The following is a 14,385-nucleotide window of genomic DNA, read 5'->3' as shown; positions in this document are numbered from 1 at the left end:
TTAAGAAAAAAAATACCTGCTTTATTCACTAAAACACATTAAGGTAAAAGCAAAATAAACCTCTCCATTCAGACCATCCCATCTTCAGAAACGATCACTGAAGATAATAAGCACATTATACAAAGCACTTAAATAATCTGCATTTAAGCACTCAATATTTTCAGTCATATTTTACAAAAATGAGCAATAATAATTGAACTTTTAATAAAACTTACCCGTAATTTTTTGATAAAAGAAAGTAGTTCACTCCTACAAAAAACAAATTTTGTATATACATTTACTATCAGAAATTAAAAAGAAAGTAAATCATAGGTGAAGATTTATACCTAACTCTCCAATTCTGTACATATGAAAGAGTATAACATTCTATTATACTAACCTAATAAAATCTCTTCTGTTTTAATCACATGTGACTTCTTCAGTACTATGCAATCACAGACATCAAGGACTCTGAACTCCAGTAGATATTAAATGGTTAACAATCTCTTAAAATAACATATAAACAAAAGGTAATTTCCAAAGGTGGCCATGTTAGTCCATCAGAGATCGGAACCAGGAACTCTAACACTGTCCATCTTTAGGATATACAAGGATAATGGTTGATGTTCTTGAAATAGTGCAAACAGTACAAAAAATAAACTGATAGAAACATACCGATACATTATACCTAATGTAGATTCCCTCTGCTTTATTAAACTAACTCTGCCATCATTTCCTCGTTTGTGTTGACTGGATACACTACAGATCTGAACAACAACTTCCCAAAGGTCTTTAGCAGTCCGTCTACTTTCTTTAGGGCCTGGAAGTTCTTTGCATGTAGCTGCTAAAAGCTGTCCAAGCTATAACATGAAAAACAGAAAATACACAAAAGATAATCTGTAACATACGTGTAAGTTCTATGATTAAGGTGCACTTGAAGAAAGAAGGATAATGACCCAAACATACCAACAGTTATTTTATGCTATACCTTCCATCCAACCACTGAGGAAGTTAGAGCTCACTATCTTAACAACCTGGAATCTGACTGGGGAAGAGGATGCTGTGGTTCTGCCATGTTATAAAGCTCACTGATTCCATGCAATTAGTCTAAGGAGGGCAAAAACAAGTATAGTCTAATAAGAACAAAACTGAGACAATGCAAAGAAGTAAGTGATTTATTAAGAGTGTGTGGGAGAGGGACCCAGTTGGTAAACAGTATGATACCACTTAAAAAGGGGGCAGGGTGTGTGGTGTGTGTAATGGAAAATACATACAATGTTAACCGTTGTAAAAGCCCAGAGGTGCAAATGGGGATGGAGCCAGCACTGCTGAGGTGAGGAAGAAGAAAGGATGGACAGCTTACTAAAGTGACTGATCCGAATAAAGGCAGCTTTAAAAGGACCAAAAATGCAGGAAGCACCCACAAATAGAGTGGAAGAGCTGAAAGCAGAAATTTCTCTTTATAATTTCAAAACGAGAGGGCCCCTCTATCCTTTGTTCTTCTTAAATCTTACATATCATTGCTCTTTTCGACAGTGAAGTGGCAAGGATCAGTTCAAGTCCACCAGCAAAGCCCAGGTCTCTACCTGGACCTAGAAAACATTCATAAGGTGGGTCCCCACTGCTTCAGGCTGCTCCTCAAGGAGGCAGCAGTATCATGACAAAGATGAAAACTGATACTTTTCCCAATTTTTTATAATAAAAATTTCCAACATGGAAAATCTGAAGAGTTCAATAATATCTGTATATTGGAGTTACTGTGAAAATTCTAGTATATTTACTTTATGTATCTACATACACTCTTTGTTAACTCATAAGCTGCAGATACCACACCTCAACCCTAAATACCTATGTATCTTCGAAGGACAAGAACATTCTCCTATATAACCATAACTCCATGATCACACCTAAGAAAATTTATAACACTGGTGCTTCCTAAAGGTAGCAAAACAATGTAAAAACCCTAGCTGTGTTATGTGAGTGGCAATCAAGAGTCCACGGTTTAGCTGAACACTTCATCTTGTATGCCTACTGAATACAAGTCGGCTCCGTCAACTAAGACCACCATATATGCAGCAATCTACTGTAGTGCAATACAAGGCTAGTAGCTCCTGGTCTCCATTCATACTCTGTTGTTAAGAATCACATGATTAGTTGTGGGTCGTTACAATGGTTTACTTAAAAGTAAGAACTATCAGAAGTTTTAAGCTCCAGGGGCATCTATCCAGCTCAGGCAGAAAAACATATGACTTGATCTCAGGGTCTGAGTTTCAGCCCCACACTGGGTATAGAGATTACTTAAAAAGTCTCAGGCCTCAAGTCAACTCAATTCCACATTCTTAAGCATCTACTATGTTTGGACATCAAGTAAAGCACTGAGAATATAAAAAGTAACTGTCCTTGGAGAAAAAAAAAAAGTAACTGTCCTCATGAAGCTTACTGTTTTATAAGACAAGTGAAAAAATAACTTATTACATGGTGTGAGGGCAACAAAAATACATGCCTGCCCAAAAGCAGTAGGCCCAGGAGCACAGTTCAAAGGCAACAAGTGGAGAAAGGGATTTACTCCTTTGCAGAGAAAGGAATACGGCAAAGCTTCCAAGAAGCCACACCAAGAGGCAAAAGTAGGAAGGGCATCCCGGCTAGGTGACGGACAGCATGTGCCCACGTGCACAAGTGGAGAAAGCGTCCTGCGTAGAGAGCTGTGAGTTATCGGGAAGCACCAGCACAGGGCAGGCAGGACAAGGAGCAAGAGAGGGCAAACAGAGGAAGAAGCGCCTATACCTTAAAAGGCCTTGGAGGCCACATTACGAACTTCGGTCTTTATCGGAGTCTATCACTACTACTACCACCACCACCACCACCACCACCACCACCACCACCACCACCACCACTGCTCAGCTTTCTAAATCCTGTGCATTTTCCAATATGCTACACTGCCTCCTATCCTGATTCAAGGGGGAGACTATACAGTTCTTATTATTTCAGAAGGTCATATTTTAGCTACATGCTTAAGATTTTCCCCTTTCCTTTTTGATTACAGAATACTCAAATAAGAAAATAAGCAGTGCCTGGGTGGCTCAGTCGTTAAGTGTCCAACTTCAGCTCAGATCATGATCTCACAGTTTGTGGGTTTGAGCCCCACTTCGGGCTGTTGATGGCTCGGGACTTGGAGCCTGCTTCTGATTCTGTGTCTCCCTCTCTCTCTGCCCCTTTCCCACTTGTGTTCTCTCTCACAAAGATAAACATTAAAAAAAATTTTTTAAATAAGAAAATAAAAATGAAAAATACAACCGATTAAAATCACCTACTATTCCACTATCCAGAGATAATTACTGTTAATATCTTTCTAGACTTTTCCTTATGCATATGTATATATATTCCATGCCAAATTCCAACTTTGGAAACTGCTCCAAATTATAGTATTTTCAAAATAGAATCCCTTATTCTAGACTTTTGATTCTTTTTTCCTTGACATAAACAAGGGAGCAGAGGGCCAAAATACAGAAGGGGACACACAAACCCTAACCAGATAAGATGATGAAATACTTCAGTGACTCTTCAGCAAGGTCACCACATATCCTTCCTCCTTTTGGGTGACACCAGGGGACTGCAGGAAGCAGTGACATAACCCAGCTCAAGTGCAGGCAACTTGCAGCACAAGATCTTGTGTCCTTCTACACTGCAAACCCTGAAACGTGCCCAGCCCTGCTGGCGCACAGCTCCACAGAATTCATTGCCAAGAGAAACAAAGAGAAGCTACTGTACTGTCCTAAAGCTCAGCAACAAGCTATGATCCTAAGTGAAAATTACTGTCTTAGAACAAAATGGCTCTTCATCTTAGTAAAGACCAAGACTACTGGGCATAATCAGACAAGTACCCCAGATAGGAGGAACCCCACTTCAGAAAGTTCACTAAAAAACAGATCTAATCCAGTGTCTAAAATTCCAAAGAGAAGGATGATTCAAGTTATGACAAATTTTATGATTATAGAGAAGACAAAAAGGTGTAAAAACAAAAGAAATCAGCAAATCTTCAAAGGGTTAAAATGAAATGAGCTCAGTTTTTTTAAAGGACATATAGGAAATTAGGAGGAAAAAACAAATAACCAAAGACAAATGTAAAAAAGGGACAGTCTTGCAAGAGTTCCCAGATAACCACTGATTGAAGAGACTATGTACTAAAGATGAGAGGAGATAAACAAAAAGCATACAAACAATACGGAAATCAGAAAAAAACAGATGTACACACAAAAAATGTTAAGTTACTAAGTTTTTTTTAAACTATAAGACCAAAAAGGGAGAAAAGTCCACTGCTTATTCACGTACACATAATATTTACACATGACGAACAGTCTTAGGGAAAAATTCCAGTCTCTGTTTTTATTTTCTCCAACCAGAAACATTGTCAGTTGCACGGGAAGGAATTTAAGAAAGGTGAATAAACAATTCACCATCAATTCACTGAATGAGTTCTTTCATTTGGGTATAACTAACATGTACATGACCAAGAGCCAGCCACAAATCTAGAGGAGGAAATAAGCTATAAGGAAGGGTCAGGCACTCAGATGGAAAACAACTGGAAGTGCACCCCTCACATCTCCACCAGTACATACCCAGGTATGCCCACGTATTCCAGAGCTTAACACTAGAGTTTGATTCTACTGATCAAAACAAGATAAGAAGACAACTAATCTCTCACTAGCTTAGGTTATATAACCTCTCACTAGCTTAGCTTATACCATAATGTTGTCTGTCAACTAATTTTTGTTTGTGTTCTCATGAACTACTGAGTATTGAAAAAAAATATTAGAGGGCAGGGGCGCCTGGGTGGCTCAGTCGGTTAAGCATCTGACTTCGGCTCAGGTCATGATCACATGGTTCGTGGGTTTGAGCCCCACATTGGACTCTGTGCTAATGGCTAGCTCAGAGCCTAGAGCCTGTCTTCTGATTCTGGTATCTCCTTCTCTCTCTGACCCTCCCCTACTCAGGCTGTCTCTCTCTCTCTCTCTCTCTCTCTCTCTCTCTCAGGAAAAACAAAACAAAACAAACAAAAAAACATTAAAAAAAATTAGAGGGCAAACCCAAGCACTCAAATTATCCCAAACTAGACTTTTAACCACAAACCAACAAACAGTTGTCCTGTCTTCCATTGTATCATACAAATTGGGCAAGTGCCCTTAGTGTAAATCTAAAGAAACAGGTACAATAATCTCAACCTAATAATTCTTTTAGATTAAACACAAATACCTTTACATATGGATTACTCTGAAGCAGAAATGCGGGAACTTGCAGTGTAAGGTATTCATTTTCTCTCCAGTTTAACATAAAAGCAACACACTCCTCAGCTATAACCTGACGAAGAGGAATATCTAAAAAGCCAAAGAAGAAAATAGTTGGAAATACCATTGTAATATTAAAAGAGGAAACAAAGCATGTACTCAGACTTCAGTTGAGCTATAAATTAAAAACAACAGTTACAGATGAAACAACAGAAAAATTCTAATGTTTTATACTTTCTCTAGAAAGTTAAGGTTTCCCAGGGCGCCTGGGTGGCTCAGTCAGTTAAGCATCTGACTTCGGCTCAGGTCATGATATCTCAGCTCAGGTCATGATTTCACGGCTTCTGAGTTTGAGCCCCGTGTCAGGCTCTGAGCTGTCAGCACAGACAGCTGTCTGTCTCTCTCTTCTCAGTTCCTCTCCCACTCATGCTCCATCTCTGTCTCTCAAAAATAAATGTTAAGGGGCGCCTGGGTGGCTTAGTCGGTTGAGCGTCCGACTTTCGCTTAGGTCATGATCTCGCGGTTCGTGGGTTCGAGCCCCGCGTCGGGCTCTGTGCTGACTGCCGGCTCGGAGCCTGGAGCCTATTTCAGAGTCTGTATCTCCCTCTCTCTCTCTCTGACCCTCCCCTGCTCACGCTGTCTCTCTCTCTCTCTCCTAGAAATAAATTAAAAAAAATTTAAAAAATAAATAAATAAATGTTAAAAGGTTAAAAAAATAAAAAGTTAAGGTTTCCCAAGAACAGACATGGTCCCTACTACTTATTAATTAACAAACTCACCTGCTAAGAATACTTAAACTCTTGTGGACGTCCACATTACCTGTCCTCTAAAAATTTCTAATCCAAATGAGTAAACACGCAAAACAAGTACAATGGTACAGTATAAACTTTTAGCACACATAGAGCACAGAAATAGCTATACCATATATTAAAATTAATAAATCTGAATGTATCATTTTAAATATTTCTTCTGATTACAATAAATACTCCTAAGAAGTCATTTGCTTTCAAAAAATATTTACTGTACCGAAAACATTTTGTTCTTACATTTTTTTAACATTTATTTTTGAAAAAGAAAGAGAACGCATGTGAGCATGCAGGGGGGAGGGGAAGAGAGAGGGAGACCGAGGATCTGAAGCTGACTCAGCACTGTGAGCAAAGAGCCAGATGTGGGGCTTAACCTCATGAACCTCAGAGATCATGACCTGAGCTGAAATCAAGAATTGGCTGCTTAACCGAGTAAGCCAACCACATGGCTCAGAAACAATTTTAAGTAAAAAGCAATGAGAAAAAAAAAAATTGTTTTGGATAAAAAAAATTTTTTTTGCACATCATTTCCTTTGAAATAAATATACCTTCATATTAAACAGCTACAAATTTTCATAGTGCAAGTATATAATATTCAGGTTTTAATGTACTTCAGCAAAAAGAAAAATTCCAAAGAATACTAAGAATACTAAATAACAATGTTAACTTAAAATATGGAAAGCTATTAAACTTCTTCGGTACCTATATTTTTTTAGTCCTTCTAAAAAAAAGACTGCCTATGGGTATCTTTTTATATCTCACCTTACCCAAAAGAAGATTCGCAATGACAAAGACAGGCAGAGGAACACAGCAGAACAAAATACACTACCTGCATCATCTTCAAGCAAAACAAAGACAGAAGTGAAACTGGTATCCCCAACACATGCATGTCATTCAGTTCTTTAAAGGCAGACCACACAACATTTGGCTCCAAGGCTTCATTTATTCATCCCCACTCCCCATTTCCAATACAGCAATGCTTTGGGGTTTTTTTTGGTTAACTTTAATTTTTTTTCATTCTTTTTGTTTTTCTTTTTCTATTCTAGTATATTTTGAGAGAGAGAGAGAGAGCGCGCACGAGCACAGGAGGGGCAGAAAGGAAACAATCCTAACCAAGCAGGCTCCATGCTGCCAGCACAGAGTCCCATGCAGGGCTCTATCTCATGGACCGTGAGATCAGACTTTGTTGGATGCTTAACCAACTTGAGTCACCCAGACGCCCCTAATTAAAAAAAACCTTTTTTTTTTTTTTTGAGAGTGAAAGAACGACTGTGCATGTGTGTGGGGTAAGGGCAGAAGGAGACAGAGAACCTTAGCAGGCTCCACACCCAGCATGGAGTCTGATGGGGGGACTCAATCCCATGAACCATGAGATCATGACTCCAGCTGAAATCAAGAGTCAGACGCTTAACGAACTGATCCGCCAGGTGCCCTTTTTAATTTTAATTTTTTGAGGGAGCCATGAGTGGGGAGGGTACAGCAACAGTTCTTAAAGCCTTAAATCAGAATCTAGGGAGAATTCTGATACAGCCGGAGAAGTAGTGATTTGATTAAACTTCCCTTTAAGCATCTGCAATATACAATTAATCATTATCTCTAGTAGGCCTAGAATTCAATTTTGTTGAAATCCAAAGAACGTAATGAGGACACGTCTCAACACAAAGTTACCTTTTAATACAAAAGTATTAAAAGTTGGGGAATTTCTTCCAAAAGACATCACTGGTTTTAAAATAATCTGTAGCCTTTATTTATAAATGGAAGGTTGGATCTGTTGTCAATAAAGACCACCTCCTGTTCCTTTGGAGCACGTAGGTGGCTAAGCTGGTTAAGCATACGACATCAGCTCAGATCATGATCTCATGGTTCAGGAGTTCGAGCCCTACATTAGGGGCTACGTGTCACTAGAAACGTATGGAGTCTGCTTTGGATCCTGTCTGCCCCTCTCTCTGCGCCTCCCTCCCCCTCCTCGTGCTTTCTCCCTCTCAAAAATAAACATAAAAATAAGATCACTTCCTGTTCCTGATAGTAGAGCCAGGCCAATCCACATTAATACTTTCTGTCTTTTACAAAGGGCATGCATCTAATTTGACCAAAACGGGCCCAATATCACCAGGGAACAATTTTTTTCCCTAAAGAGGGGGAGGAGAAAATGGCAGATAACACCTTTTTGTGCCCCTCCCTTATCCTGGCCCATGGTTGTAAATTCTGCTAGAAATCAGAATGTATTAACAATTAACTTAATCCAAAAGACCCAAGAGGGCCAATGGCCACTTCAGCTTTGGCACATTACTAGCACTTACCGTTATACTTCAATTGTACTGTTCACAACCTTAAATGTATATAGCATGACTTAATTACTCTCAAACATATAAAATGAAGAAACTGCTTTACGTAAGATTTACATACAACAGAGACAATATATATAAGCTCCTTTTCACAATGACATATTTACACTTAAAACTGGACACACAAGATCTGTTCGTAAGTGACAAGTGAGTTCTTGACTCACTGGCAAACATTTTGAACATTTCTATGATGGTAATGAGGAATTAAACTTTTAACCTGTACCTTCAAGGACATTTTGATTCTTTAACAAAGTATCTTAAAACTGCAATACAGGGTTGGGGCACCTGGGTGGCTCAGTCGGTTAAGCGGCTGACTTCGGCTCAGGTCATGATCTCGAGGTCTGTGGGTTCGAGCCCCGCGTTGGGCTCTGTGCTGACAGCTCAGAGCCTGGAGCCTGTTTCAGATTCTGTGTCTCCCTCTCTCTTTGACCCTCCCCGGCTCATACTCTGTCTCTCTCTATCTCAAAAATAAGTAAACGTTAAAAAAATTAAAACACAAAAACAAAAACAAAAAAAACTGCAATACAGGGGCGCCTGGGTGGCTCAGTCGGTTAAGCGTCTGACTTCGGCTCAGGTCATGATCTCACAGTCATGGGTTCGAGTCCCGCATTGGGCTCTGTGCTGACAGCTAGCTCAGAGCCTAGAACCTGCTTCTGATTCTGTGTCTCCCTCTCTCTCTGAACCTCCCCTGCTCATGCCGCCTCTCTCTCAGAAATAAATAAAACATTAAAAAAAAAAACTGCAGTATAATTTTGTAATGTGTTGAACAGCGTCCCCTCAAAATTCATTTCCACTTGAGACCTCAGAGTTTCCTCACTTGGAAACAGGACCTTCACAGATATACTTAGTTAGGATGAGATCATATTGAATTAGCACACACCCTAAATCCAATGACTACTGCCTTTATAAGACACACACACTCCCTGAGAAGGCCATGTAACAAAGGAGGCAGAGACGGGAGTGTGAAGCTACAGGCTAAGTAAGGAATATTGAAGACTGCTGGAGCCACCTAAAGATAGAAGGCTTTTTCCCAGAGCCTTCAGAGGGGGCATGACCTTGCTGACACCTGGATTTCAGATCTCTGATCTCTAAAAGTATGAGAGAATAAATTTCTGTTTTAAGTCATCTAGCTTGTGGTACTTTGTTACAGCAATTCTTGGAAATGAAGTTTCCTACATTATCCTCAATGTTCTCAAGTGAACTCCAGGTCAGAACTCTGTTTTAGGAGAGAGGTAACTTTTTTACAGATGACAAAAAGTCCAGCAGATGCTTTTTTAGATTCTTCCCCACAATTACCGGAGTACTGTATTTCTCAACTCTGACTTTGTGAAAGTCTTACCGGGAAGCCTCATTTCCAGATAGCCTCGCACCCTACTAATAAGATCAGAAGGAGGTCTCTCTCCTGATTGCCCTGTTCCAGCTTCATGTGTATGAATATCTAAAAGCAGCATCTCATTCAGCATGACCTGACGGAGTTTCGGTGAGAACTCTGTTACCAACTCCAAACAAGCAGCAAACAACTGTTTGGCATGGGGAAAGTCCTAGAGAAAAAAAAAAAACAAATCATTGGATCACTTCTCCCCTGGAATCAAAAAATGTGCATCTTTAGGAGTAGGGACCGAAGAGGAGGAGGATTAATTTAAACGGTTCATACTGGTTGTCTTGGAAAGTGAGGCTAGACTACCTTTTGCTTTATCATCTGTGTCACTGATTTATTCTAATACTTAATCTTTTGTAGTTTAAAAAAATCAGTGGAACTTAAGAACAAAACAGATGAACCCAGGGGAAGAGAAGGAAAAGTAAGATAAAAATAGAGAGGGAAGCAAACCCTAAGAGACTCTTCATACAGAGAACAAACTGAGGGTTGCTGGATGGGAGGTGGGTGGCAGGATGGGTTAAATGGGTGATGAGCATTAAGGAAGGCACTTGTTGGGATGAGCACCGGGTGTTATAAGGAAGTTATGAAGCACTGGGTTCTACTCCTAAAACCAACACTATACATGGTACGTTAACTAATTTGAATTTAAATAACTTTTACAATATATAATAAACAGCATAAAAACATGCTACAATATTAAACAAGTTTTACATAAATTGTAAAACCAAAAAACCTTTTACATTATATACATGTCATATACATACATTTTATATAAGCTATACATATTACATACACACATATAATATATATTCTATATCTATATGCTTGTTATATATGAGCCATGTATGTATATACATATACAGAATACATCCATATAAATTATACATCTTCTATGCATATGTATACACAGAATGAATACAGATTTTATGACAAGTACCCTTCTACACCTAACCTTCTCAGAGCTGGATCTTAGACTCTTCAACAAAGTTTTACATTCTAAAAAAATTTTAATGTTTATTTATTTTTGAAAGACAGAGCATGAGTGGGGAGGGGCAGAGAGAGGAAGACACAGAATCTGAAGCAGGCTCCAGGCTCTGAGCTGTCAGCACAGAGCCCAACGCGGGACTCGAACCCACAAACTGTGAGATCATGACCTGAGCTGAAGTCGGACACTTCACCGACAGAGCCACCAGGCGCCCCAACGAGGTCTTACATTCTAAAATCTCTGTACATGACCTTAGTCCACATAATTGGCTAATAAATCAAACTCAGTATAATTCAATCCCTTTCTTCCACATCTGCTTCTAATTTTTCTGAAGAGTAGTCTTTGTTCATTCTCTCTTCCCCCCCAACAGATGCCTCCTTTACTCCTACCCCCACCACGAAGAAGAAATAGCTCCCACTAAACAAAGACCTTCTAACTGTTCAAATGACTGTACACTCTAGTTATCGTACAGAACCTAGGGGCTGCATCCCCACGCTACTCACTGCCTTGTGCTGGACATCTCTCTACTCCCTTTGCTATTATGACTCTACCTGTGTCTGGTCCTTGTACCCATCCTGCCACTGTTTCTTGGACCCAATGTCACATCCTCTAGGCTCTATATGTTCTCCCTGGGTGGTCGCTGATGCCTCTCAAATTTCTATCTCTAGCCCAGACCATTCCCCAAGCTCTAGGCTGTTTCCAACCACAGGCCCAAACTAAACACTTTAAGAATGAATAATCAAGTCCTTCAAAAATGCTTTTCTACATATTCACATGCTGGCATCCCAAGCAGAAACACGAGCATCGCTCTCCATTTTCTCCTTCTTGTCTTCCATAGCACATGAGGAAGCAATCAATTCTAGATTTTACCTTCTCAACATTCCTTTCCAACACTTGTGCCACTTACTAGCTGTGGGAGCTCAAAGAATTTAATACCTTTGAGTCTCTGATTTTTCACCTATAAAAGCGAGCTAACACCTTCCAGTTTGTGTGTATGTGTGAGGAAGAAGTCAACAAATAAAGAAAACTGCAGGACAGTCTCTGTGCTCAATAAATGTTAAATATTTTAGGGGTGGAAGGAGAAAAGGCGCGTCAATGACATGCCCCCATTATAAACTTTTCAACAGCTCACTACTGTCTAGAGCTGTACGTTCCAATATGGTAGCCACGAGCTACATGTGCCTACTGAGTATGTGAATTGTGACCAGTCCAAATTGGGAGGTTCTCTGAGTGTAAAATACTGGATTTTGAGTGAAAACCTAGCACACACATTTAAAAAACAAAACAAAAACACTTCAATAATTTTTATATTGCTTATTTGTTGAAGCAATAGTTTAGATATAGCAGGTTAAAATCACTTTTGTACTTCTAAAAATGTGGCTACAAGGAAATCATAAATTACAAATGTGGCTTGCATGGTATTTCTGCTGGACAGTATTGGTTTAGAAACAGTTCTGAAACTTTAGCATGCATCAGAAATTACCTGGAGGGCTTATTAAAACAAACTGCTGGGCCCTATCCACAGTTTCTGATTCAGTAGGTCTAAGGAGAGAGTCCAAGAGTTTGTATTTCCAACAAATTCTCAGATGCTACTGCTATTGCTGGTCAGGGACCTACATTTGAAAAACACTAGCCTACGATACGAGTACGAGCAGTATAGACAATCTGGGCTGGATCCCCACCCACCTCGTNTTTGCATTTCTAACAAGTTCCCAAATGTTGCCAATGCTGCTGGTGTGGGGGTCACACTTTGAGAGCCTCTGGTTTACAGCACTATCTACAAAAAGTTCTTGCTCGTTGCCCTCTTAAAAATATTCAGTTTTACATGAATATTTACTTCCTGATATAAATGTTTTAAGCTCAGAAGTATTTTGGGGTGGGGGGGACATGCCTGGGTGGTTCAGTCATTTAAGCATCTATCTCTTGATTTTGGCTCAGCTCACAATTTCACAGTTCATGGCATCAAGCCCTATATCAGGCACCTTGCCGGCAGCTCAGGGTTTGCTTGGGATTCTCTCTCTGCCTCAATCCCATGCACATGCACTCTCCCATTCTCTCAATAGGGATAGATCTAACAAAATACATGCAAGATTTTTATGCTGAAAATTTCAGAACAAGATAAGGACATAAATAAATAGAGGCCTAAATAAATGAAGACCTATACCAAGTTCATGGACTGAAAGACAATGTTATCAACTGTCCCCAAATCAATTTATAGATTCACTGCAATCTAATTCAAAATCCCAGGCTTTTTTTTTTCCTTCCTGAAAAGCTGATTCTAAAATTTATATTAAAAAGCAAAGGGGAAGGGCATTTGGCTGGCTCAGTTGGCAGAACATGCCAATCTTAATCTCAGTGCTGTAAATTCAAGCCCCACATTGGGTGCAGAGTTTACTTAAATAAAATCTTAAAAATAAATAAATAAAATAAAAATCAAAGGACCTAGACTAGCCAAAATCATTATCAAGTACAATCAAACTGGAGGCCTTGACAGCACTTGATTTTTCAAAACTTACTATAAAGCTAAAATATGGCTCCTCCCCCACCTTTGTTTTTTTTTTAAACATTTATTGAGAAAGAGAGAGAGAGAAAGAGAGAGAGAGAGAGAGAGAGAAGGGAGGGGCAGAAAGAGAGAGTCCCAAGCAGGCTCCACACTCAGTTCGGAGCCAACATAGGCCTCCATCTCAGGACTACGGGATCATGACCTGAGCCAAAAGCAACAATTGGACACTTAACCAAGTGAGCCACCCAGGCACCCCTCCTCCACCTTTCTAAGGTAAGCTAGAAAAGGATAAGCGTGAAAAGAGAATGGAACAATGGAAAGGGGAAACAATAGGGTGTGTCAACCTTAAGAGTTTTTCAGGCCAATCAATTTTAGGAAAGACAAGAAAAAAAACTGGATACTGCTTCTCTTAAAACTATAATGTCTAATGGGCACTGAGGAGGGCACTTGTGATGAGAACTGGGTGTTGTATGTAAGCCAATTTGACAATAAATTATATTAAAAAAAAAAAACCTAAAACATCTACATGCTGGACTTCTAGCTAGAAAACTGTCGGTCTAGCAACGCTCCCAGGGTCTGTAGAGGCTGCGTCTTATTTCCACTTCTAGCCTTATCACTGCCCAGCTTCACATACCAAATGATACTCTTAACATCAGCTTTTTGCTTCCAGTCCCCTTGTAAACCTTCCGATTTCTTATCTTTGAGCTCTTCCACATGGTGAAATCCCCTTTACCTCACTAACTTTTTCAAGCCTTGACCTTTGGCTCAGGATTTCTGCTGGAGCTAAATTTGGAAATACTATCATTAACCTGCTTATAGAATTTACTGTACTATTACTTGTGCAATTATACCTTCTTATATCACTTAACACTTCACTTCGGTGTCAACCTCCCAAAAACGTTACAAACTCCTTGTGTAAAATAAACTACAAAAGTAATTTTAAGGGATTCTGTTTTGTACTTAGAGCCTGGAATACAATTTTACTAAGTAAATCCTAAGAGATACAATATATAATTTTTCAGGGTCTCAAGGAATCTGTATATCCAAAAACACTTTGGTACAATTGTGAAGGTAAAGGAAAAAGAACCAAAATACCTCTTAAAATAT

At 39.4% G+C, this 14,385-nt stretch overlaps 1 protein-coding gene across 1 annotated transcript in view; it reads right to left on the bottom strand.

Annotated features, from left to right (window-relative positions):
• INTS8 (integrator complex subunit 8) overlaps positions 1–14,385 on the bottom strand; it is a 54,390-nt gene that overhangs the window by 14,566 nt on the left and 25,439 nt on the right. The window contains exons 15-18 of the mRNA XM_077771353.1: positions 9,752–9,953; positions 5,230–5,351; positions 655–839; positions 216–249 (exon numbers count right to left, since the gene is read on the bottom strand). Coding sequence (XP_077627479.1) covers positions 216–249; positions 655–839; positions 5,230–5,351; positions 9,752–9,953 — 543 coding nt within the window. The remainder of the gene's footprint in view (positions 1–215; positions 250–654; positions 840–5,229; positions 5,352–9,751; positions 9,954–14,385) is intronic.

This window comes from Crocuta crocuta, unplaced genomic scaffold, assembly GCF_008692635.1.
Source record: "Crocuta crocuta isolate KB4526 unplaced genomic scaffold, BGI_CrCroc_1.0 scaffold235, whole genome shotgun sequence".
Classification (NCBI taxonomy): domain Eukaryota; kingdom Metazoa; phylum Chordata; class Mammalia; order Carnivora; family Hyaenidae; genus Crocuta; species Crocuta crocuta.
The sequence above is the reverse complement of the archived record's forward strand: the minus strand, read 5'-3'. Positions and strand labels throughout refer to the sequence as shown.